Genomic DNA, 24,389 nt, shown 5'->3' with positions numbered 1-24,389 from the left:
AAGTACAGAGGTTTGAAGTAGATGTCCACTGCTCTCTGAATAGAGTAGATGAGGGTCTGGATCGGGACTGGAGTTCATTGGGTCCAATGCCAAAACGAGCAATCATCTGAACTGGTCTGTCTCTAGAACAGATGTGGAAGAGAGACACACCTCTCGTCTTTTACCCCCACTCTATTTTCCTTCATCTCCAACTTCTCTGGCCTATCTCAGTGTTGTTTATTTATGCTACGGAGAGAACAGAAGTAAGCTTCTTAATCTTTACCTAGTTGAGCCACTACCAGGTTTGCTGGCAGCTTTGGCCACATTGTGAGGTGATTTTCTTTGCGTTCGGAGTGACTTTTGATTCTGATTCTTTGTTATTTTGTATGGAGCGGCACTTTATCTGTGTTTTAGCAGAACTGTTCCTCTGTACCCTTTACAGATTTTTCTTGTTTTTTGTTTACCTTTTAAATTATGCATAGAGTTTTTTTGTGTGTGAAATTAAAGCCTTTATTAACCTTGTGTTGTTCGACTGTTTATTTCTGAGAAGGACACATTCTTGCAGACACCTAACCAGTTATTGAAGTTGTGAAAATCACATTCTATTGGTCTTCTGACTTGGACTTTGAAGCAACACTGTTGAACCTTAAAGGGAGTGGGACCGCACACCTAGTATGGCTGAGTCAGCACCAACCTTCTCATTTCATCTGAGGAGCCTGTGAAGCTCTGCAGAGGTTCGGCATAACAGTTTTTAAACCTGACATTGGCCTAAACTGTGCTCTTCCTTTGCCTTAGTATTAAGGGTATCAGGGAGAAGGTGAAATAGTGTTTGCATTTCATACTTGCTGTTAGGCCCCTACCCCAGGCCCAGTGGGTATGTGGCTATCACTGGGTACTGGTTAGTGAGTGTTGTGGAACCTCCTAAATAGGGCCATCACCTGGACCATTCAGCTCTTCCAAAGAACAAGTCCCTTTAACTTATCACCTGAGGAAGGCAGTAAGAAAACACATGTGAAAAGGAAAAGCCATTACTCTGGGAAAGATGTAAAACTGAAAAACACTTCAGCCCACCTGCCATGATTAAAGATGAGCCATGATAAAAGCCTGGAGGAGGCTCACCATAACTAAGGTTCCATGGAGTGCTGAGTTGCTCCTCAGAAGGGAAAGCACTAGAGCAGAATGCTTTGGAAGTGATGCAACACCCCTGGATAAAAACAATGCAGCCAGCTTCCTGAGAGCTGAAATTGGGACCACAGTCTCCTTACAGAGGAATCATCTTTCTGGAGGAACAGGTAGATTACTAAACAAGCGGCATCACCACAGACTGCAGGTTTTCACTTCAATTCACTGATACCAATGATAACAAAAAAGCTCTGCAAGCAGGGTAGGGTACTGCTTTAAACGACAAGCTACTTTTGCTTCTCAAAACAGTCCTTTTTCTTTCTTGAGGTTTTGTTGCTTCCATCGAGGCAGAGCCGAGAAGGCAGAAGGAGTCATCCCCAAGGCCCGGGTGAAATCCTCAATGGACAGGTGCTCCTAGAAGAGGAGAGGGACCAGAGGGTCAGCTTCTTGCTTAGAGTTAGCTCTGATGAGTCACAGAGGTGTAGCACAGAAATAGATGACGAGCAAAAAGAGGCAATGTGGTGAGGGTCAGGAAAGGGACAGGGAGGGAGGAGGTGGCATTTCTTTTCAATCTAGGGCTGTTCTGCTCAGTAGGATTGCCCTGGAGAAAGTTTCTTTGACTCCTGCAGAGAGCCCTGAATTAACAGCTTCTTTACGGTTAACACCTGTAGGTGGAGTTCAAGCTCAGGCTGCACGGAACAGCTTCTTAGTAAACACCTTTAGGTGGAGTTCAAACTCAGGTGGGTGTGAAGCTCTGGTTTTCTAACCTGTTACCCTTTGCCTCCCACCTCTGGGCATTTTCTGCTCAAGGTTCCTGGGAGCCCTCGCTGATCCCCCAGGCAGGGTGGTGGAGCACTTTGTTTTGGAAGAAGCTCCCTGACAGCTATGGTGGTTGTGTCCATGGTCTGCAAATGCTTTAGGTTCCCTCTGTCCCACCCAAGCTGGCTTTGCAGCTTGGTTGAGACTTCTGGACTCTGACCCCCAGGCAAGATAGCAGGGACTGCCCATCCCAGTGGACTTGTATCTTTCCACTGGTCCTGTTCTTGAACCCTGCGGTCCTGCTAGCTGATTACTAGCCTCACCCATGCCCACATCCGCCTCTGTGGTTTACTTATGGGTACTCGGATTGTCCTTCTTGCTACTGCCTGCAGCGAGACCCACCACCTCACTGTTCACTGTTACTGGCCCTCCCTTCTGAGTTTGGAGCAGCCAGAGAGCCTCAGCTCTTCTATAAGAATGCATACTACTACCACAACTTAATCATCAATGACAACAAAATTTTTAAAAGACTAAGCCCTTCAGTCCATCCTAAAGGAGATCAGACCTGGGTGTTCATTGGAAGGACTGATGCTGAAGCTGAAACTCCAATACTTCAGCCACGTCATGCGAAGAGTTGACTCATTGGAAAAGACCCTGATGCTGGGAGGGATTGGGGGCAGGAGGAGAAGGGGACCACAGGATGAGATAATTGCATGGCATCACCAACTCGGTGGACATGAGTTTGGGTAAACTCTGGGAGTTGGTGATGGACAGGGAGCCCTGGCGTGCTGTGATTCATGGGGATGCAAAGAGTCGGACATGACTGAGCAACTGACCGCTTCTACCATGGTGGAGTTGTCTTGATTCTGTTTCTTATATTCAAAATTAGTGATCTATTTACTGATCTTAAAAAAAAAAAAAAAAGCTAATGCATATTTTATTAGATATTGCAAAATTCCCCTCTACAGGGGTGATAACATTCTGCCCTTGCAGCAAAATAATATATGTTGTTCACAGCCTTGCCAACAAAGTACATTGTCATTATTTAGCCTCCTTTTAATCACCTGGCCCAATAATATTGGCTGCCCTTCCCTTTAGAAATACTTTCTCTGTGTTATGTGATATGACAGTAAGAGTGGGACTCAGAAGACCTGAGTCTTGCTCTGACTTGGCTACTAACTGGGAAAGTCACTTCCTTGCTCTGGATCTGAGTTTTCTCAGGTGTAAAACAAGCAATGACAATAACAGCTTACACATACAGAACACTTCCTATGTACCAAGAGCTGGGGAAATAATATTTGTAATATTATTAAGAATAATACATGCTATTAGGATCATCCCAATATTACAGTGAAGATACAGGTAATACATAAAGGGGTCTAAAGGTGACAGGAGGATGCAAATGTTCTAGAAACAATACCCTTATGCATATATTGGGCCCAAACCCATAACAGATGTTCCTGGAGGAAATAGCCAACTCACATCTATAGGTTCCTTAATTCATTTCTAAGGCTTCTTTATGGTTTATTGTACACAGGGTAAATTTTCTCTCAATACCCTCTCAAGCTAGATTTGCAGTCTATTTTGGATCTTCATGAAGAGAGAACGAATATTAGAAACGTGTTTTTCTAAAACATGCCCTTCTTGCTTGCCAAACTCTCTCCCCCAAGTGGTCCACACAGACAGCAGCTGCTCTACCTGAGGGACCCTGTGCTGACTAGTCTCCTCCCTGGCACACCTCTGAATTGCCAGCCCACCATACACATAGTGATATTTCAACCTGGATGTCTCCCTGGTGCCACTAAACTCATGATTGTCCCTGTCTTAAGCTGGGTGTGACCCAGGGTTTTTTTTAATCTCAGAAAATGACACAATTACCCCCCATCTCATGACCTTTATCCAGTCATTACCAAGTGTTGCTGATTTAACCTAAATATTTCTCTAAACCATCTCCACCCATCCGCACCCATTCTTGGGCTTCCCAGATGGGGCTAGTGGTAAAGAACCTGCCTGCCAGTGCAGGAGGTATAAGAGACCTGGGTTCAATCCCTGAGTTGGGAAGATCCCCTGCAGGAGGGCATGGCAACACACTCCAGTATTCTTGCCTAGAGAATCCCATGAACAGAGGAGCCTGACAGGCTACAGTCCACAAGGTCACAAAGAGTCAGACACGACTAAAGGAGACTTAGCAAATCCATTCTTCACTAAGCAACTAGAGTGGGCTTTGGAAAATGTACACCTGACGGCCATTCCCTTGCTTCACCCATAATAGTTCCCCTTGACTTCTAGGATGGACACCACCCTTCCCATCCTGACAAAAAAAGGTGCTGCCCAGTGCCCCCTCCACCCAGCAGCTGCCCCTCCCCAGCTCCACACACCCCTTGCTCTGGCCACCTTGCCCTTTCACCCAAGCTGTGTTTACATCCTACTTCTGGGCTTCCATAGATACTTTTCCCTTCTGCAAGAATATCCCACTCTGCCTGAATAATTCCCATTCATCTTTCAAGAAAAAATCTCTTGACTAAATCAGGCTCTGACCCACCTCCCTTCGGCTGGGATCCACGCCCTCAGGAAGCTCCTCTATGGGCTTGTTCACCAGCTGCTCCAAGGGAAAGATGGGTAGAGGTCCGGAGCTGAGGTTGCTGTTAGCATTGAACACATCCGGTTTAGAGCTTGTGAGCTCCTAGGGAAGAGACAGAAAACGTTACTTCAGCTGGTTTGTGGCTGCCTCCCAGGCTGCATTTTTCTCTGAAGTCAACAATGACCCTAGGGAACCTTCAAGAAGCCCTGTATGGAGTTCCTTGGCAGTCAAGGGGTGAGGACCCAGCACGTTCGCTGCTGAGGGCCCACATTCAATCCCTGGTCAGGGAACTATGATCCCTCAAGCTACGCAGGGTGACCAAAAAAATATAAGCATTCCATGACCCCTGCCTCCCACTGTCCACATACATATACATACCCTCTTCATAAGAATACGGCATTCTGGACAGGATCCACAAGCTAAAGCTTGGAGGTCTATATTCAGCCAAAAGCTGGTTGGCTCTATGACCAGCTTTGAAAAACAGGTAAACAAAACTGTTTTGTTCTATGACTTATAAACTTCTCTATGGCTACCCCTAATGCTCGAGGTCTACCTTGGACATTTATGACCTTCTTTCTCTTATCTGATATGAAACTGTCAACCATAAATTCTCTTAGCCTTGACCTAACTACCTACACTTTCCTGCCTGTACCATCAGTCAACCAAGAAGGGTTAGTTGAGTGCCATGGGGTTCCCAGGCTGTGGGTGGGTCCGAGGAATCCACATGTTATCTGCTGATAACCCCGGTGTGCTTGGGAAATTGCTCTCACATACTGGCCACAATTCTGCAGAGTCTACTTGGTCTTATCTCCCCTACAAGCCTGTGAACATCTTTGATTTCATATTTCCACATTGTAAGCCTGTAGGCTGAACATATTTCTATGAACTAACTGAAAGATTGAAGAAGGTTTTTCTACCTGGGGAAGGGTGATGATAGCAGAGAAATCATTACTTATCCAAGCACGGTCTGAGGACTAACTGGATCAAATTACCTGGGCCCTTTGTGAAAAACACATATTAACAGATCTCAACCCAATTCTACAACCAGAATTTCAGGAAATGGGACTTTGGGATTTCCTTCTTTGTGGATGAGGGGCACACAGCTTGTGGGATCTTAGTTTCCTGAGCAGGGATCGAACCTCTGCCTGCTGCAGTGGAAGCACGGAGTCCTAAACACTGTACCACCAGGGAAGTCCCAGAATCTTCATTTCAATATTCTTCCCCCACCCCCAAGTTCCCCATGACCCAGACTCTTACACATGATAAAATTTGGGGGCCATTTCACTAGGGAATGGAGGAGACAAATCCACATGAGACATTGAAGTTAAATAACAAGAAGAACTTCCAGGAGAAGAAGGAGAAAATGATGGAAAGAAAGCAGAAGACCCTGGCACCTTCTCTGGAGCTTTCTCAGCTTTCATGGGTCTGACCACCGTCAGTGGACACTGTGGGGGCCCCTGCCGCCTGCCCCATACTCACAGCAGTGATCTGGCTCCAGTCCCCAGAGTTTCCAAGCTCCGCCTTCAGGTCCTCATAGGATTTGGAGTTCTGCAGATAAAGTAAATGACAAATTAGACCTGGGTTTCAGCAGAGGAGACAGGACCATTTTCCTTCAGGCATTGAAAGAAGGCTGCTCTAGGGCCGAGGGGCAATGAGAAGGGGAAGGGGGAGTCGGGGAGGCTGGAGGCTGTCCCTGGAAAACGAGGTTGGATGGTAAGGATGAGCATGAAGGGCCGACAGGTAACTGGCTGGGGCAAGGGGCTATTTGCCTCGCTCAGCCCACCACGGAGATGGAGAGTATGATCTTTCCCCACCCTCTGAGTTTAAGAAGCTGCACGTAGCCTTGGAAACCCTACCCATACTGTGGGGGACTCAGGGGTCCTGGAGAACTGGGGAGCTCCCCTCAGAGCCTGGAGGGGACACTGTCACAGAGGAGTGAAAGGAATAGAGGGGACCTTGGCTCCATGGGGAGCCCCATCTCCGCATCCCAGGACTTGGCAGCAAGCATGCCACATTATGAGTTCCAGGTATGCTGATAGCACGAACTAGTGAGTAAATGAATGAATGAATGAGTCTGAGAAAGAAGCCAGCACAGATCTGAGGGGGGGAAGAGCTGCCAGAGTTGTCGATGTGGGACACTGACCTGGGTTTGAGAAGTTCTGGACACATCTAGGTGTGCAGACTTGAGATTTGTTGGGATCCATCATCAAGACTTAACTTAGCTCATCAAACACTGAATTTTTTCAATGCATTCGAGAAAATTAAGCTCTCAGTTTCCCTAACCTCAGCTGTTGTGCCAATTTTGTGTACCCAAAGCCACCAGGGCAGCACTCATTCTACCTTAGCTTTCCTTCTTCCTGCAGAAAACCTTCACTGTGATTTGTGGTTTAGTCACTAAGTCGTGTCCTACTCTTTGCGACCCCATGGACTGTAGCCTGCCAGGCTCCTCTGTCCATGGGATTTTCCAGGCAATAATACTGGAGTGGGTTGCCATTGCCTTTTCCATTTTGAGGACCTGCCCTCTGCTTCTCTCTGGGGCCTGTTAAGGAAAATTCTGTGGAAGTCTACTTCATTGTTCCTCAGGTCAGGACCACGTATAGGACCCATTTTGCTTAGAATTTAGTGCTAGAAGACACATATTTAGACATGTAGAACTGATGTGTTTGGAGGACCCGCCAATGCCATCTCATAGAAGTTTCCGCAATGATGATGGACGTTCTTTTTCTGTGCTGTCCAGTATGGCAACCACCAGCCACACATGACTAGTGAGAAACGTGAGAAATCACTTCTTTGATTTTGCTTAATTTCAATTCATTTGCATTTAAATAATCAATACCGCTCTTCCCAATTATGTCCAGGAGCTTTGAGCTAAATCTAGTGTACAAGCAAGACACTGTCATTAGCCTAAATTTTTGATGGACTTCCTTCCCTCTCCCTTACCAGGGGGCCTCATAGTCTTCCTGCAGCCTTACTGTCCATTCTAAGTCTCTTCAAGCCGCTTTACAAATACATCACAGGTCATCAATCCCAATGAACAGAAAAACCCAGGAGTGTACCCTGGCCTCCTTGCATGTGCCATGAAGGATGTGCTGGGGTGGGAGGACCAGGTGGGCTGGGGCCACTCACATTCCACTTGAAGGGATCCCAAGCCAGGAACCAGCCTGTGAAGGTCGGGGGCTCGTGCCCTTGCTTCACCACAATTATGGGGGTCTCAAGGTCCCGGCCGCTGGGGTGGGTCTTGAGATATTCCTGCACTGTGGTGGCTGCGGCTTTCTTCTCGTCCTCATTGGCATTCTTCCCAATCCAGAAAAAGACCTGTGGAGCATCCCAGAGTCAGTCTCCCCTGCCCTCCCTCGGCTCACCCAGGGTCAGACATCCTGCTGTGGACCCTGACCTTGGGCAGGCCCCATCCAGCCTTAACTTTGCCTCAGGAAATTGGGGTTGGACAGATGCCCTCTACTTCGATATTCTGCAGATGTGTGACTCCCAGCCTCTTCAGAGCCAAAGACCCCCAGAAACTCCTCTGCCTCATGAAATCAACTGGACTTTGGGAGAAGTACACGTCACACCTTGCAGCCCCACTGGGCATCCTCCTCTCCGACCTGCCTTCTTCTCTCTTATGCTCCTGCTGTTCGTAACCCCAATCTCAGAGAGAATGTATATGGAAGCCAAGAAAACATCAAACCTTACCTATCCTTTAAGCCACTATTTCTTGGCCCTGGGGATTAGGGTGGTCGGAAGGGAGGTCCCCAGGCCTCAAAACTACCTGGTCCCAGACATCTAGCAGGAAAACATCATCCTCTTCCAAGTCATCCTGATTGAAGTCAGGGATCTCTGTGGCCAGGAAGCGCCCGGTCTGGTTGGAACATTCAAAGAGCCGGGGAGTGATGACCAAGCTTTCCTCCTGCAGCCTGCAAGGCGGAAAGGAAATTGTGTCGGAAAGCTCATCTCCTAGGAAAAATGCTCTTTCTTCTGATCACACCAAGTCCAGGAGCCCTCCAAAGGAAAAATTCCCACTGCTCTCCCAGGACAAGCATTTCAGTGGGCTCTTCTATAGTCCTGTTAGGAAGTTCTTCCTAATATCTTTCTTCTATTGCTCTTGCTGCTAATATAATACATGGCCTTTTGCTTTTGAACTGAGGAAATGGTGGACCATGGACCTTCTTAAGAAAAATAAGCTTACAACTTGTGTTCCTTAGCATCTGGTCCTGTGGCAGCATGGAAGGACAGTGGCTGATGGGACCCTGGCATCTTCCTCCCAAAGGGCACACCTAGAGTCCCGCCCCTCTCTTTGAGCTGCCTCCTCTGGGTGTGCACTCCCTTTACAGGAACTATCCACCCCAGGCCCTAGGAATTTCACAGTAAATAGCATAGACACAGCCCCTGTGCCAAGAGGCTCCCAGAGCCCCGGCTGCCCCTTCCTCATCTGGTAGCCCTGTAAGCCCAACACACAGAGTCCTCAATCCATGCCTGCTGCAGGCTCTGGGTGATGCGGGTAGAGGTGCTGGGAGGCTCTCCAGCCTCAGAAGGTGAGCTGGAGGTCGAGGGACCTGGGAATTACCTCTTGGTGCTGGCATAGGGGGCCTTCCCACCCAGGGCCATCCAGAAGTTGGCCGGCTCCTGCCCCTCCACCACCACTTGCTTCTCTGTCCGGGAGACAGTGTCAGCAACCATCTTGGCCATCTCCCGCTCATCCCCGCTGCAACCCTGGCAAAAGAGGGGGTGGCTGTGCTGGGGGAGTCCACCTCCAGTGCCCCGCCTCCCTCTCCTTCCACCACATTCACTGGCCTGGAGCTCCCGGGCCTGAGAGGCTCTCCTGGATCAAGGCCCTGTGCACACAGCCCAGCATCCCTGACGCTCCAAAGGACGGCAGAGGAGACCAGGGAGACTGCCCTCCCAGTGGACAGGCGGAGGCCTCCAAGAGACTGAGTCTCATGACAGAGATAAAGGGGGAGGTAGCAACAGGCACACACAGGGGGAGAGAGAGCCCAAGACATAAAGACAGGAGACTTCCCTGGCAGTCCAGTGGCTAAGACTCTGCTTGAAATGCAGGGGGCCTGGGTTTGATCCCTGATCAGGGACCTAGAGCCCACATGTTGCAACTAAGATCCAGCATAGTCAAGTAAATAAATATATATTTTTTTAATGGACTTCCTTGGTGGCATCGTGGATAAGAATCTGCCTGTCAAAGCAGGGACTGCAGATTCAAATTCTGGTCCAGAAAGATCCCACACGCCACATGCACCACAACTACTGAGCTTGAGCTCTGGAGCCCAAGAGCCACAACTAATGATCCTCCGTGCCACAACCATTGAAGCCCTCAAGCCCTAGACCCATCAGGTCACAACTGCTGAGCCCCAGGGTTGCAACTGCTGAAGCCCATGCACCTAGAGCCTGTGCAAAAGACGCCACTGCTGTGGGAAGCCTGTGCACCACAACTAGACAGCAGCCCGCGTGCGGCAGTGAAGACCCAGCGCAGCCATACATAAATACAGCATGGTGCGCGTGGTGATCTCAGGCAAGGGTTTAAAAAAAACATGAAGACGGGCCAACACAAGGACAGACAGGAGTCACCAGAGACAAACAGAGTGAGAAAGACCTACTCAGACACGGGGGCAGATCCAGTGCTGAGGAGGCGGGAGGCGGGGCCAGAGGCAACTGAGAAACCAGGAGGCGGGACCTATGGGGGGGCGGGGGGAGTTGGCGGGGGAGGCCGCTCAACTCTGCACACACCTTCCCACACCACAAATAGCAGCAGGACTGAGTCTTGAGGATGAAGACATCGTTGGAGTTGAGGGAAGTGGCCCGGGGTGGGACCTCAAAGGCCTTGGTGTTGTTGGTGCTGGTTCCTCTGACCTGGAATAGCCGGGTGGAGGGCACAGGCTCCACGTTGTTGGCCCGGGATGTGCCTCCCTACAAGGAGAGACAGGCGGGAGTAACTTAGCAAAGGTGGCCGTCTGATACACCATCACCTGACTAGTCTTCCCAAAACAGTGCTTTGGTCACGGGCACTCCCCTGCCTGACAGCTTGGTTCAGACTAGAACCATTCTAGGTCTACAGACCAGAGCCCAGCTTTCAGAGGGTCATTTGAGGCCTCACATGAGGAGGCAACCTGCCTTTCCAGGGTCACTCTCAGCTCTCTCCAAACCCTCCATTTAGCTCAGCCAAGCTTCTCATGGTTCCCCACAGGGGCTTTCCCCTGGGCCTTTGTCCTGGCTATGCCTCTGCATTGCCCTCATTTGACCCCCGCTGAGCTCTGACCCCCCCCCCCCAATGCCAAAATCTCCTCCCAACCCTCTTTCCACCATGGACTCTATGCCTGTTCACTGATCACTGTATTCACATGCCCCTTTGAATGCAACGTATTTCTGGCATTTAAGCACACATGGAACAACAGACTGGTTTCAAATTGGGAAAGGAGTACGTCAAGTCTGTATATTGTCATCCTGCTTATTTAACTTCTATGCAGAATACATCATCAGAAATGCTGGACTAGATGAAGCACAAGCTGGAATCAAGATTGTCAGGAGAAATATCAATAACCTCAGATATGCAGATGATACCACCCTTATGGTAGAAAGTGAAGAGGAACTAAAGAGCCTCTTGATGAATGTGAAAGAGAAGAGTGAAAAAGCTGGCTTAAAACTCAACATTCAGAAAACTAAGATCATGGCATCCAGTTCCATCACTTCATGGGAAATAGATGGGGAAACAGTGGAAACAGTGTCAGACTTTATTTTGGGGGGCTCCAAAATCACTGCAGATGGTGACTGGAGCCATGAAATTAAAAGATGCTTGCTCCTTGGAAGAAAAGCTATGACCAACCTAGATAGCATATTGAAAAGCAAAGACATTACTTTGCCAACTAAGGTCCATCTAGTCAAAGCAATGGTTTTTCCAGTGGTCAGGTACGGATGTGAGAGTTGGACTATAAAGAAGGTTGAGCACTGAAGAATTGATGCTTTTGAACTGTGGTTTTGGAGAAGACTCTTGAGAGTCCCTTGGACAGCAAGGAGATCAAACCAATCAATCCTAAAGGAAGTCAGTCCTGAATATTCATTGGAAGGACTGATGCTGAATTTGAAGCTCCAATACTTTGGCCACTTGATACAAAGAACTGACTCCTTTAAGAAGACCTTGATGCTGAGAAATATTGAAGGAAGGAGGAGAAGAGGACGACAGAGGATGAGATGGTTGTATGGTATCACCGACTCAATGGACATGAGTTTGAGTAAACATCAGAATCTGGTGATGGACAGGGAGGCCTGGGGTGCTGCAATCCATGGGGTAAGCAAAGAGTCGGACACGACTGAGCAACTGAACTGAACTGAACTGAACTGAAGCACACACTGCCTTGGACTGTTGATTCACTGCTTGTTCAGCAAGATGGTAAACAGCATTAGCATGGCATTCTTCTCCCCCTCAGTGCTTTGCAGAGGGCTGTGTACTTAGTAAGTGTTCAATAAATAGGTTATTGCTAAAGGAATGCAAGAGATGGCTATTTCAACAGGGAAGTCTGCTCCATGTTATTTGGCAGCCTGGATGGGAGGGGAATTTGGGAAAGAATGAATACATGTATATGTATGGCTGAGTCCCTTTGCTATTCACCTGAAACTATCACAACATTGTTAATCGGCTACATGCCGATACAAATAAAAAGTTTAAAAAAAAAAGGTGTCAGTGCACCTTAGGTTCATCATTTGGCAAATCTATCCAAAATAACTTCTTTTTTTCATCTAAAGAGGAGTTGGGGTGTGGAGAGTAATAGTCTTACACATGCTAATTGTTTATTAAATGAATTTTTAAAAACATTGAATAGTTGTTTCTATTTCCATTGCACATAGGTGATGGAGCCTCAAACAGTTCCCTCCCAGGAAGAGTGGGCCGTCCCCTAGCCCTGTCCCCCACCCCACGTCCTCTCCCCTGTTTCTTGGAGCCCACCCCACCTCACTGCCACACCTGGTAGACCACCATGCGTCCCTTGAAGATGGACATGAGGTGAGGCGGCTCCTTGCCCATCGGGACCCGGATCTGGACCAGTTCATTGTTGTACTTCTGGTCCAGGATGACGGCTTGATAGGCGGAGGCTGTGACTTCATCCTGACTGGCCTGGCTGCCCTGGGTATGTGCAGGGTGGGAGGGGTGAGGCCAGCCCTCAGTTCTAACTTCATATCCAATTCTGACTGGCCCTAAACCCCACTGTCTTCCCCACCAATGCCCACCCTGAACACAACCAAAATCCACCCCCCCAACCCAGACCTCAGCTGTGATCCCAGCCCCACACCTAATCTTTCTCCAGTCTCAGTCCACCCCAACCCATCCTGACCCCCAACCTCCTCTCCCGCTTACTGCACCTTTCTTGAGGAAACACCGTGACTACCCCCCATTCACCCCCCAGCACCCCCAAACATCTCCCGCCCCCTCGCATCTGGACATAGAAAACTCACAGTCAGAGCGGGTGAAGAGAAGGCACAGGAAGCCACGGAAGTTGGAAAGGAGACTCAGAGAGCTGAAGGGGAAGGGTTGTGTGTCGGGGTACCCAGCATCAGGGGGGTCTCCCAGGCAAAGCAGTTCCAAAATGGAAAGGGGGTAAGACAGCCGCCACCAGAGGCACTCAACACAAGGGCGATGGCCGCTTGGCAGGGCCGTGGTGAAGGGGGGCTGAGCACCAGCTCTGAGCAGGGTGGCGTGGGGCCCGACCTGCCAGATGTACAGCAAGTAGTGCTGCTTCTCGCCGATGAGGTAGGTGTAGAGCAGCAGGTAGCAGTCGCCCCCGAAGAAGTGGCCGAGCCACTTGGAGTCCACAGGCACCAGCTCTAGGTTCTCGATGCGCCACATCTGGGGCCGGTACCAGGCCAGCGTGAGGTCCAGGACGGGCCCCACCAACCCCGCCCCCCGGCCGGGCCTCTCTCCCCGTCATACCTGCACCTCCCCACTCCCATCGTCCACCATCTTCTGCTGGGCAGCCACCTGAGGCTGGACATGCATGGACGTGGCATCAAACTTCACCTGTTCCACCTTGGCTGGAGTGAGGGGGGGACATCATGACACCCAGTGTCACCAGCTGAGTTCCCCCAGGTCCTCACAACAGCCCTGAGTGGGAGCGGCAATTCTTAGACCCATCTTACAGATGAGGCAGCTGAGGCTAGAGAGATTTGGTAGCTTATCCCAGGTCACACAGCTAGCCAGTGGCAGAGCTATAACACAGAACCCTATCTCCTTCCTGTAAGACTCATGTTTCATTGGGGCCTCCCAGAGCAGCCACGGGAGGGACATTTTCCCCTCCCCCGGGTGCATGGCATGGAGCTTGTCCTTAGTAAATATTGTCTGGAAGACTGGAGATGTCTGGGTTTGGGTTCTGAGGAGACCCAACAGTACTCCAAATGAAAGGCGAGTTGTTCTCAGCTCCCTTTTTGTGACAACTCTTGAGTTTATCCAAGTCCCTTTGTGTCCACGCCCCTCCACCTGGGGAGCCCAGAGTCAGAGTGAAGTGTACACAGAGGAGTGTTCGAGAAGGAGGGCAGAGGGCGGGTCCAGCGTTCTCCTGGCCCCATTGCCCGCTTCCAGCCCCACCCCGCCTCAGGCCAGCCCTCACCCACGGAGCCCACGGTGTGGATTTTGCCTAGGCCGGTAGTCCGGTTGGGTACTGTCCACTTCTGGAAGAGCTGCTGAAAGACAGCTGACTCGGCCCCATCATTCTGAAGCTCCACCTGTGTGTTCGGTGGGTACTGCTTCGCTTTGATAAAGTTCTGGGAAGAGAAGGAAGAGGCTGGGGTGTGTCCTTCCCCCAGCCTCCACCCCGCAACAGGAGCCGAAGCCTGGCTAAAACCCCAATCAGACCTACCACTAACCTGCCCTGGCCCCATGCCCAAACCAGACTCTAATCGCTGTCCCAGTGCTGACCTCAAACCTAATCCAGTTGACTCCCACCCCAGGTCACACCGCACTCCACCTCAAACCTAACTCTGACCTCCACCCTGAATCTAACACCCCCAAACCCACTTCAGACCCCCTACTCCAAGGTCAAATGTGACCCAAACCTGACCCCAGCCTCCATCTCCAAACTTGAGCCCAACCCCCAATCCAACATTGACCCCTAGCCAGTTCAGGGTTACTGACTTCAGCTCCTACAATGACCCCCAAACTCTGACTTGGCCTCAGCACCATGCTGACCCACCCCGCTTCTTGTAAGAAGGCTGGCCTCCGTTTCTTCCTCCCTTTTTGGCGCCAAGCTCAAGATGCAAGCCCTGAGGAGGCTCCCTTTTGGTGATGATTCTTGAGGTCACTGGGTGGTTGGCTTCCTGGGGTGCATAGAACCCCCAAGATGACCCCCCGGAGCTAAGTCAGGCCCAGAGCCACCCCTGGCCTGTGGCCCCCACTGCCCTCTCCCTGCTGGGGGGCCTTCTCTGCCCCTCCTCCAAATTCCCCTCCTGGACGCCCAGACCCACCAGTGCCTGGTTCATGGCTTCCTTCTTCTCCTGGGTGTTGGCATTCTTGCCCTTCCACACATAGATCTTTAGGCCTCCCTGGTCCAGGATATAACAGTCCTGGAGGCGGGAGAGAAAGCACAGGGCGAGAGCCTGAGGGCGCAGGCTGGGGGAGCTGCAGACACAGACGTTTGCCTCTTGCGACCCCATCCCGACCACCCCAGGCCCGTGGTGGAGCGTGGACAGGGGGCGGTGGGTGATGGGGAGCTGGGGCTGGGGGCACCCTGGACCCTCTCACCTCGTGACTGAGCAGGTCTTGTGTGAGTGGCCGCGTGGCGATTTCCCTGACCACCACCTTTCCGTCTGAGTCAGACACACTGCAGGATAAAGATGCGGCATAGACAAGGACGATGCTGGACACTCGCCCTGGGGTCTCCTCCCCCAGGAGGCACCCCCTGTGCCAGGAGGAGCCCCGCATAGCCGGGCACTCACTGGTACAACTTGAGGGCAGCCTTGAGGGCCGGCTCCACCACCGTGTCGGCCACGGCGGCCTTCAGCTCCTTCCGCTGGCCCAGCATGTGGTTCATGATCTCCATCAGCTGCGGTGAGGCCTTCTCATCCTCCCCGTCCACCACGCCCACGTAGGTGCGCCCACCCCGCTCCTGGTCGCGGATCTCCTTGGCCAGGTTCATGCCCTGCAGGGAGGCCCCGGGATGCATGAAGGCTGGCGGGGGGCGGGGGCGGTGGACAGGGCAGCATCCGCCACCCCAAACCACAACTGGGTAGCCCAGCAGCCCCAAAGAGGGAGGCACCTGGCTGGCGCTTCCCTTTCAAGGAGGGGACCAGGCTTTTAAGACGTGTGTCAGGGAGCCAAGCTAAAACCTCAGGAAGAGCAGTCTTCTTCATGAGCAAGAGGGGGTCTGGTTGGGGGGGGTGGAACTTGCTAGGCCTTCAGTTTTGACATTGTTTGAAATGTGTGATTTTGCTTCAAAGTTTTGCATGAGAGGTGAGCCCTGAAGATCACAGTCCTGTCTCTTTGTCCCAAAGCCATGTACACACACCCTCACATACTCACACACACACAAAGCCTCACATGGGCTCACACACATGTGCACAAACACACACACACACAGCCTGGCTCACTCTCTCAGCCCAGCATCTCCTATCCAGTTCCCGGCCTTACCACTCCGGCCCCCTCCCCTCTCCACTGTTCCCTTCACCCCACTGCCCCACCCTCGCCAGGCCCAAATTTCTGTTTCCAACCTAGCCCTATTTATCCAGCTCCCAAGACAGCCCCATTTTAAGATGCCCCAAACCCAACCTTTTCTCCCCAACTCTGTTGTTCCCTGATCTTTCCATTTCAGAAAATGGGACCCCACCTATCCCCACAAAAAGCACAACCTTTGACTTCTGTCTCTCTCCTCTCTTGTCACCCTCAACCTGACATACGTCCTGTGATTCCACCTTCCCAGCCCCCTCCTCACCTAGGCATGTGCCCTCAGCCCCTCCACTCCCCTCGCCCATCAGCAGTCAGAGTGCCCCTCAACGGCATCCCAGGCACTGAGAACAAACTTCAACCCTCTCACACAGCTTCCTGACCACATAGCAGGTCCTGTGAGACACCCCCACCCTCCTTTCCAAACTCCCCAAAGTCCCCGTCTTGGGCTTCATCTGAGCTGGAATGTTGCCTGCCATACACCTCTCTCCTGCCTTAGGGCCCTCTCCTCCCCACCTGCCCTCCTCCCAGAAGCCTTCTTAGACCCCTCTGAACCCTGAGAGCCACACTCCCCACCCTTCACTTCTCCAATATTCCCTTCACATCCGTCTTCTCTCCTGGATGGCCCACTGCACACCAGAGCAAGGGCAGGGCTCTGCCCATTTCATTGACCACCAGATCCCAGTGCTGGGTACAGCGTCTGCCACACAGGAGGGACTCATCAGACGTTAGTGGATCCACCACAGTCCATGCATGCAGACTCCAGCACACATACCTCACTGCACACACATGGAGACTCAGATCCACCTTCAAACAGCACTCTGGACAGTCAGGGAAGGCAGCGCTGAGGAAATGGGGACTGGTGGAGGTGTGGCAGCAGTCTGGCAAGTTTGGGAGGGAGGCCAGGTGCTGGAGGCAGGAGCAGGGAGGAGCAGGGTGGGATTTGGGGGGTGGACACAGGGCGGGGTTACCCTGAGTCTCTCCATGCGGTTACTCTCTGGCCCATTCCACTGTATGATGAGCTTCCCAAGGTCCAGGAGGAAAACATCCCCACGGTTGAAACTCTTCCAGGACATCTCCACCTGGGGAGCCATGGGGCAGGCCCAGACCCCACTCAGACCTTGTCCATCATCCATCAATCTCTCCCCAACCCCTTCCCTGCCCCTCACCCCTCCTCAGCCTCTGCCCTCCGCCCAGGTAGGGCGGTGGATGGGAGGCGAGGAGGCCATGCCCCCTGAGCCCTGGTTGATGCCCACCTCTCCGGCCACCACATTCCTCTTGCCCTTGACGTGGAGCAGCCGCTGGATGTCATAGGAGTTTGTCTCCACTTGCTTCATGCCAGAAGCCACGCCCCCTTTCCGTATCCTGTGAAGAGAGGTGAACTGACCCAAGGGAGTGGGCTGGGAGGTGTGACAGGCCCCTGTCCTCCCAGATCCTGGGGATTTGGTTGCCACAGGGCCCATCTGAGGGCTGGACCTGGGAGTAAAGGGGTGCCTGAGGCCTTGGGGGCACAAACCCCAGAAAGGCACTCACTCTCAGGGCCATGCAAGTGCAAGGTCGCTCTATCGCCTCCATTCGCATGACCCTGGCAGTGAGTGCCTCCTTGGAATCTGTACCCTAGGCGTCTCGCTTGCCTCACCCTAGTCCTAGCCCTGCTGAGAAGCCTGCAAAAGGTGGGTGCATGGTAATGGGGCCATGTGGAAGGACAGACAGAGGACTGAAGCAAAGGGAAGAGGGGAAATGCTGAAGACAGAATTGTGTCTCCTCCCAAACTCAAGGCTGAAGACCAAGGACAGGGCAGCAGGAGAGATCGGGGTGGGGAATGGAAAGGTGAACAAAAATTACCTTCATGGGCTCCCTGCACAGCTTCAGGCTCCCTTTCCAGCCCCAGGTCTGCCCCCCAGCCTCAGGTGTCCCTCCCAGCCCTGGCTCCATTCCCGAGCCTGTAGCGTGCACCTCCGTACACAATGCCCTGCTTGAAGTAGCCTCGGAAGGTGTCACTCTCGTTGCCCTGGACCTCACGGTGCTGGACGGCCCGGCCCTTCAGAAAGTCATCCATCTGTGTGGTGTAGATGGCAGCTGCCCCTTGCTCATCCTGGGACGAGGCCTGGCCGATCCAGTAATGAATGTCATAGGACAGGTTGCTGCCTGTCTTGTGGATCTAGGGAGAGAACATGTCCAGTGGACCCAAGGCCCTGGGCTCCCACAGCCCTCTCCCCGCCTCCCTGCTTCAAATGGTCTCCTGAACGTGCGGGGCCAGCACCACAGGGGAGCTTGGCACGGAGAAGTTCAAGGGACGAGCGGTCAGGAGCCCTGCATCGTGTTGTAGTTCTCTCAGACCCTCTGAGACATGGGGCAGGTGTCTTCCCCTGGGCCTTGGAAATAACTTGGTTGGACTACGGCAGCATTTTCCAAAGTTATGTGCACAGACCATCAGAGGTCTAGGAGGTAACTTGGTAGTATACAGTGAAATGACTTTGGAAATTTTTTTTTGTCCACCCCTCTCAGCATATGGGACCTTAGTTCCCTAACCAGGGATAGAACCCATGTCCTCTGCACTGGAAGTGTGGAGTCTTAACCACCGGTCCTCCAGGAAATCCCTGATTATGGAAATATTTTATAGCTACTTTCTGTTTGTGAAACGGGACACTGCTTTCCATTCGTGATAATGACACCGAGTTAAGTTTTTAAATAAATAGATTTAAATTTTAAAAGTGAATCAGTAAAAGTACAAATGCATTAATGACACAGGATGCAGAAGAAACCAAGATGGTCAAATGAAGTTGACTGGATTTTGGGAACATGGACTCAAAGTAGGGTGACATCCCACCAGTTCAGAAGCTCCCCCAAGACTGTAAATCCACAGAGGGTCACCCCAGCTGGGAGCTCAGTGGTTCAAAGGCAACAATCGGCTCTTGTATCTCTGACCCTCTGGTGCTACGGCTAGGCTGGGAACACCCACTGAACACTATCTTGGGATGAAGCTGGGCAGCAGTTCCCATTGCCCCCAGCTTCATGGTTCCTCCTGCTGCTGCCCTAAGCTTTGCTCTCTGCTGCGCCCCCTCCCCTGCCCATTCCCCACTCACAGCCAGGATTACATAGCAGTCACCATCAAAGAAGCTGCCGAAGGAGTTGGAAGGAACAGGCACCATCTGCATGGCCTAAGGAGAGAAGGGAAGTCAGAGGGCTTGACCACCCAGGACCCCCAGCTTCTGTGCCTCCCTTTAACCAAACGGAGAGTTGGGAAAGGAAGAGCCAGGAAGAGAGCACAAGAAAACCGACCAGGAGGGTGGATGTGAGGAGGGCGGGGAAAGGAAGGAGCAGGAGGAGGGGTCGATGCCTGAGGACGGGGCGGGGATGGCACCAGGGGCTCGCACGCCAGCAGGGCAGGGTGGAGGACAGTCAGCCTTCCTCACCTCAGTCCATCCCCGGCCTGCAGAGCCCGCCCTGTGACCAGGCAGTATCCTCACCTCGATCCTCCATATCTGCACTCCGGGCGTGGTGATGTTGAGGGAGCCTTTGACTTGGGCGCTCAGTTTGGTCATGGCGGATGAGCCTAGGGGAGAAGTGGAGTGGGAGCAAGAAGAGGACCTGGGAACCCTGGCTTCCAGGGGCCACTCTGCCAGCCCAGCCCTGGAGAGCTCCTCTTTCTCCAGGGCTCAGGGCTCTGAGAGAAGGTCCCCACCCTGGGCCCTGAGTGGCCAGGCGTGGTCCCACCTGACTCTGATCTTGTCACTCTTGTTCAAACACCTTTCCTGACTCCCTATCACCTACTGAAAAAAGGTCCCACTCCTAAGCCTGGCACGCAAGGCCCTTCTTGATGCAGCCCCAAACGATTTTTCTGCCTGAAAAGTTTTGACCAAAGTCATGCCTGGCTAAAAATTATATATTATATCATACAGAGTTTTTTTTTTTTAAGCAAAGAATAAACAAGGGTTGAAAAGTATACATGCTCAAAAGAATTGAAGAAAAACAGGTGTTCAAACAAAACTTGTACATGAAGTTTCATTGCAGCTCTATTCACAAGAGCCAAAAGGTGGAAAGAACCCAAATGTCCATCAACAGATGACTAAATCAACAAACGGTGGTCTGTCCACACAATGGAATAGTACTCAGCCGTAAGAAGGAATTAAGCATGATACACGCTGCATCGTGGGTGAACCTTGAACAAGATGCCGAGTGAAAGAAGCCAGACACAATGGCCCCATTTTGTGTGACTGCATTTACATTAAGTGACCAGAACAGGCAAATCAATAGAGACAGTGAGCGATCAGTGGTTACCAGGGGTTGCGGGAAAGGGAGGAATGAGAAGTAACCCCTTGTGGGTGTGGAGTTTCCATTTGGGATGATGAAAATATTCTGGAACTAGACAGCGATGATGGCTGCACAGAATTTTGAATGTACTGAATGTCCCCGAATTGTACACTTTAAAGTGGTTAAAATGGTAAGTCTTATGTTCTGTGTGTTTTATCACAATAGAAAAGTGTACACAGCAGTTTCCTATTTCTTGCTACCCCAACCTCAAGTGAAAGTGAAAGTTGCTCAGTCATGTCCAACTCTTTGCGACCCCAGGAACTTTAAATTCCAGGAAATTCTCTAGGCCAGAATACTGGAATGGGTAGCCTTTTCCTTCTCCAGGGGATCTTCCCAACCCAGGTTTCTTGCATTGCAGGTAGATTCTTTACCAGCTGAGCCACAAGGGAAGTCCCAACCCTCAAACACCCCTCAATTACTGTTCTGGTGGCCCACAAGATGTGGACCCCACCCGGGTAGGGCCGTGTTTGTTCAGTGCTGAATCCCCAGCTTCCAGCTCTGCTGGAACTTTGTTGAGTGGGTGTGTGGGTGGATGGTCAGGTGGTTGGGTGGTTGGCTGAGTTTGTGGGTAAAAGTGATTAAGTGGATGGATGAGGGAATACATGAGTGAGTGAATGAATGAATGAACCTTTCCCACTGGGAACCGTCCTCCACCCACTGAGCTTGAAGAAACCTCTCCCCTATCTTCTTCCATGCTGTCTTTTATGGCTCTTTTCCTTTGACCTCTAGCTATGTTCTCTACTCCAAGTGCGCATCAGAATCACCCAGGGAGCTTTAAACAACACTGGGGCTCTGATGCACAAGCTATATCATACCCCCAAGGATTCTGATTTAATTAGGCCAGGGTGGGGCCCAGGCTTGGGCACTTTATTTTCTGCCTTTGGGGAGGTGAGCCAGAGGTGCTTTCAAAACTCCCCAGTGATTCTGATGAGCTAGGGAGGAGAGCCACTTGTCCCCGGTAATTTTTGTTCCGGGTTTCCTGCCCCTCCCTCCCAGTCTGGAGGCCATCCCATTCCCCATGGAGCCTACCACCCAGCCTGGCTTGGAGTTGCCCTCCATGAATGCTCCTTGAACCGATGAATAATGAATGAAAGATCACCTCGCCCCCACCACCGTGTTCTGACAGCTGGAATCTATCTAATCTCTCCTTGCACCTGGACTCTGAGTCACCCCTTGGAACAATGACCTGGTCTTTTACTGCTGGTAAACTCCCTCTTCCAACTCCTGAAGGGTGACCCCCCTCTCCCTGGCATTGTGGAATTTGGGGACGTCTTCCTGCCCAGCCTCTGATTAGCGCCCCCTCCAGCAAATTAGGGCCGCCTGCTGATGGCCAGCACTGCACCTGTAGGAGCCCCTAATGCCTGGGTCCTGTCTGATATCCCTGTGGGTCAGGGCCTCCTCCATGAGATATTTCTCAGCCCATGGAGACCTCAGGGCTCCCAGGACTCCTTGTTCAGCTAAACCAATTTGGGTACAAATGAAGAAAATGTTTCCTCTTATTTCAGTCACCACTTTTGCCCATATCCCTCTTTTTGCCAAAATAGACCGACCCTCACTAGCTGTGCGAACATGGCATGTATCTTCACCTATGAGGTTGGCAGTCGACAACCAGGTAATCTCTAAAGTCCCACTGGGGGAATTCCCTGGTGGTCCAGGGGTTGAGACTGAACTTCCACTGCAGGGGGCACAGGTTTGATCCTTGGTTGGGGAAATAAGATCCCATGTGCCATGCAGTGTGACACAAAATAAATAAATGAAAAATTAAAAAAAAAAAGTCCCATCAGGGATGTGTTCTGAGTCTAGGAGGGACCAGCAAAAGCAAAAGAGGGCAGACAAGATGAGGCTCTTCTTGTCCATCAGAACAGTGGAGACTCAGGGGAGCAGGGGTTTGAAAAAGTTGGCGCTCTGCCTCCCTAGAGAGAAATCAGGATTGGGGACCTCCAGCAGCCTGAAGAGGGAAGAGGTGGGCAAGGGGAATCTGGGAGAGCCACCCCAAGAGGTGGACTCACACTGCGAGAGTACCCCGTGGATACCCGCCAGCTGCTCCTGCCTTGTAGACGCTGGTTAGAGCAGATGCCTCTGTCCCACAGCCCCCCCACTCTGATGGATCCTCTCTAGCCTTGCATCTCCTGAACTGCTGGGAGGAGTAGGGGGCCCATGCTGACCCCCCATTGCCCATAGCACAGCCCTGGGTTTGAATATGTGATGTCTTCTCCCTCAACTTGAATTCACTGGCTCCCCCGTCACTCCTGGTTCCCTCGCTCCTCTGTCCCCACCTCAACGAAGGGCACCATCACTCCCAGACCCCGAAGTCAGCCATTGGTGCACACCCCGAAACCTTCCCTCTCCTGCCCTCCAGCACATCGCCACCCCTCTCTGCTTCTGGTAACAGCACGCCGTTCACTGGCCCTGGCCACCCTCACCTGCTCCATGCTGCTTCTCACTCTCCCCTCATGTCCTTTCTTTCTCCTTTCATTTTCCTTTCCAGTGCACACCCCACCTTTCTTCACTTGGCCAACACTCCCAAGCTCTTCTGGTCTCAACTTAGCTCTCATTTATTCCAAGATGTCTTCCTAGAATCCTCAAGTTAGACGAGAGACCCGTCCTCAGGGACCCCAAGCCATCCTGGCCAAAAAATGTCTCTCTTGGTCCTCTGACCACATGATGGTGATAGGATCTGTTTAGAAGTATGAGGTTCCCAAGGTCAAGGACCTAGAGGCGTTTGTCTATGTAACCCCCAGCTCCTAGTACACGTGCATGCTAAGTCATCTCAGTCATGTTCAGTTCTTGGCAGACCGCATGGGCTGTAGCCCACCAGGCTTCTCTGTCCATGGAATTTTCCAGGCAAGAATACTGGAGTGGGTTGCCATGCCCTCCTCCAGGGGATCTTCTCAACCCAGGGATTGAACCCGTGTCTCTTGAGTCTCCTGCATTGCCTGGCAGGTTCTTTACCCTAGCGCCACTTAGGAGGCCCCCCAGCACATAATAGGCGCTCAATAAATATTCTTGAAGCAGAAATACTGAACTGCAGAATAAAAAGAGTGGCCCTTCTTAGGGCCATGGAAGAATTAGGTTTCCTGCTGTCCCCTGGGTCCCATCTTCCCTTTATAACTGCTGCCCCATTGTGCTGGGAGTTCGGGCTCCAAAGAGCTCCAGAGTGCTTCCACTGCTCTCCGTGGCTAGTCACGCAGTTCTGAGCAGGACAGGGATGTGGCAGTACTCGAAACGAAGGACACACTCCTGCTTTGTTAGGCCAGTGAGAGCAGAGCGAGTGACATATCCCAGCCCTCCAGCCTGCAGACTCAGCCTCACCCCCACCCAAGATCACCTGAACAGGCTTCCTGGGAAGCGGGTGGTCAGTATGTCCCAAGATCCTAACCTAGACTTGCCCCCACTCCTCTGCCCCACCTCCTTTCAGCTGAATGGGGCTACAGGGCCTGGTGAGGCTGAGGGGATGGGTCCGGTGGAGGAGAGATGGGATAGCATGCCTGCAAGGGCGGCCGAGGGTAGACGGGGGCCCAGGGCCCTGCCACCACCAGCCCCCTGCCCCTGCTTCTGTCTTTGCCCATTCCATCCCTGATGGCTGTTGCTCACACTTTGGTTTCCAGGAGACAAGAGCGCTGAGGTCCCAGGAGTGACAAGGAAATGAGATGCAGAGAAAAAGCCCATCTCAGATGAGGAAGAAATGAGCAAAGAGATGGTGGGAGCCAGGGGAGGGGGAGAGGGAGGTCAGGGTGACCAGCTGCTCCCTGGTGGCCCAGGACAGGCGGGTTTTACATCTACAAGTCCTTAGATTCTTCTCTGTCCAGGGCGATCCGGGCCGGGTGGCACCCAACACAGGGCGGGGACCGATGGCAGGCAGGGGGGTAGGAAAGGGCCTTTGTCTGAGGTGGACGCTCCACTGTCCTTCTTTTGGAGGCCCGGGAGGCCACCCTGTGCTCCCTGCCCTTTCCAGATTCTCCAGAGAGCCAAGCCTCTCCCCCACCCCCG

General features: G+C 51.9%; 1 protein-coding gene across 1 annotated transcript; it reads right to left on the bottom strand.

Annotated features, from left to right (window-relative positions):
* Positions 1-1,401: 1,401 nt before the first annotated feature.
* VIL1 (villin 1) lies at positions 1,402-19,630 on the bottom strand. The gene is made up of 19 exons (XM_068968117.1): positions 19,556-19,630; positions 19,172-19,246; positions 18,050-18,246; positions 17,342-17,450; positions 17,057-17,167; positions 15,362-15,564; positions 15,168-15,246; positions 14,891-14,989; positions 14,038-14,191; positions 13,365-13,465; positions 13,143-13,280; positions 12,402-12,560; positions 10,175-10,354; positions 9,003-9,148; positions 8,208-8,352; positions 7,568-7,756; positions 5,921-5,989; positions 4,403-4,543; positions 1,402-1,515 (listed from the first exon to the last, which is right to left on the bottom strand). The coding sequence occupies exons 1-19, from the start codon at positions 19,628-19,630 to the stop codon at positions 1,402-1,404; spliced, it is 2,484 nt and encodes an 827-aa protein (XP_068824218.1).
* Between the last annotated feature and the right edge of the window lie 4,759 nt (positions 19,631-24,389).

Source organism: Capricornis sumatraensis, chromosome 3, assembly GCF_032405125.1.
Source record: "Capricornis sumatraensis isolate serow.1 chromosome 3, serow.2, whole genome shotgun sequence".
NCBI lineage: Eukaryota > Metazoa > Chordata > Mammalia > Artiodactyla > Bovidae > Capricornis > Capricornis sumatraensis.
This window is presented reverse-complemented; position numbering and strand designations above follow the sequence as displayed.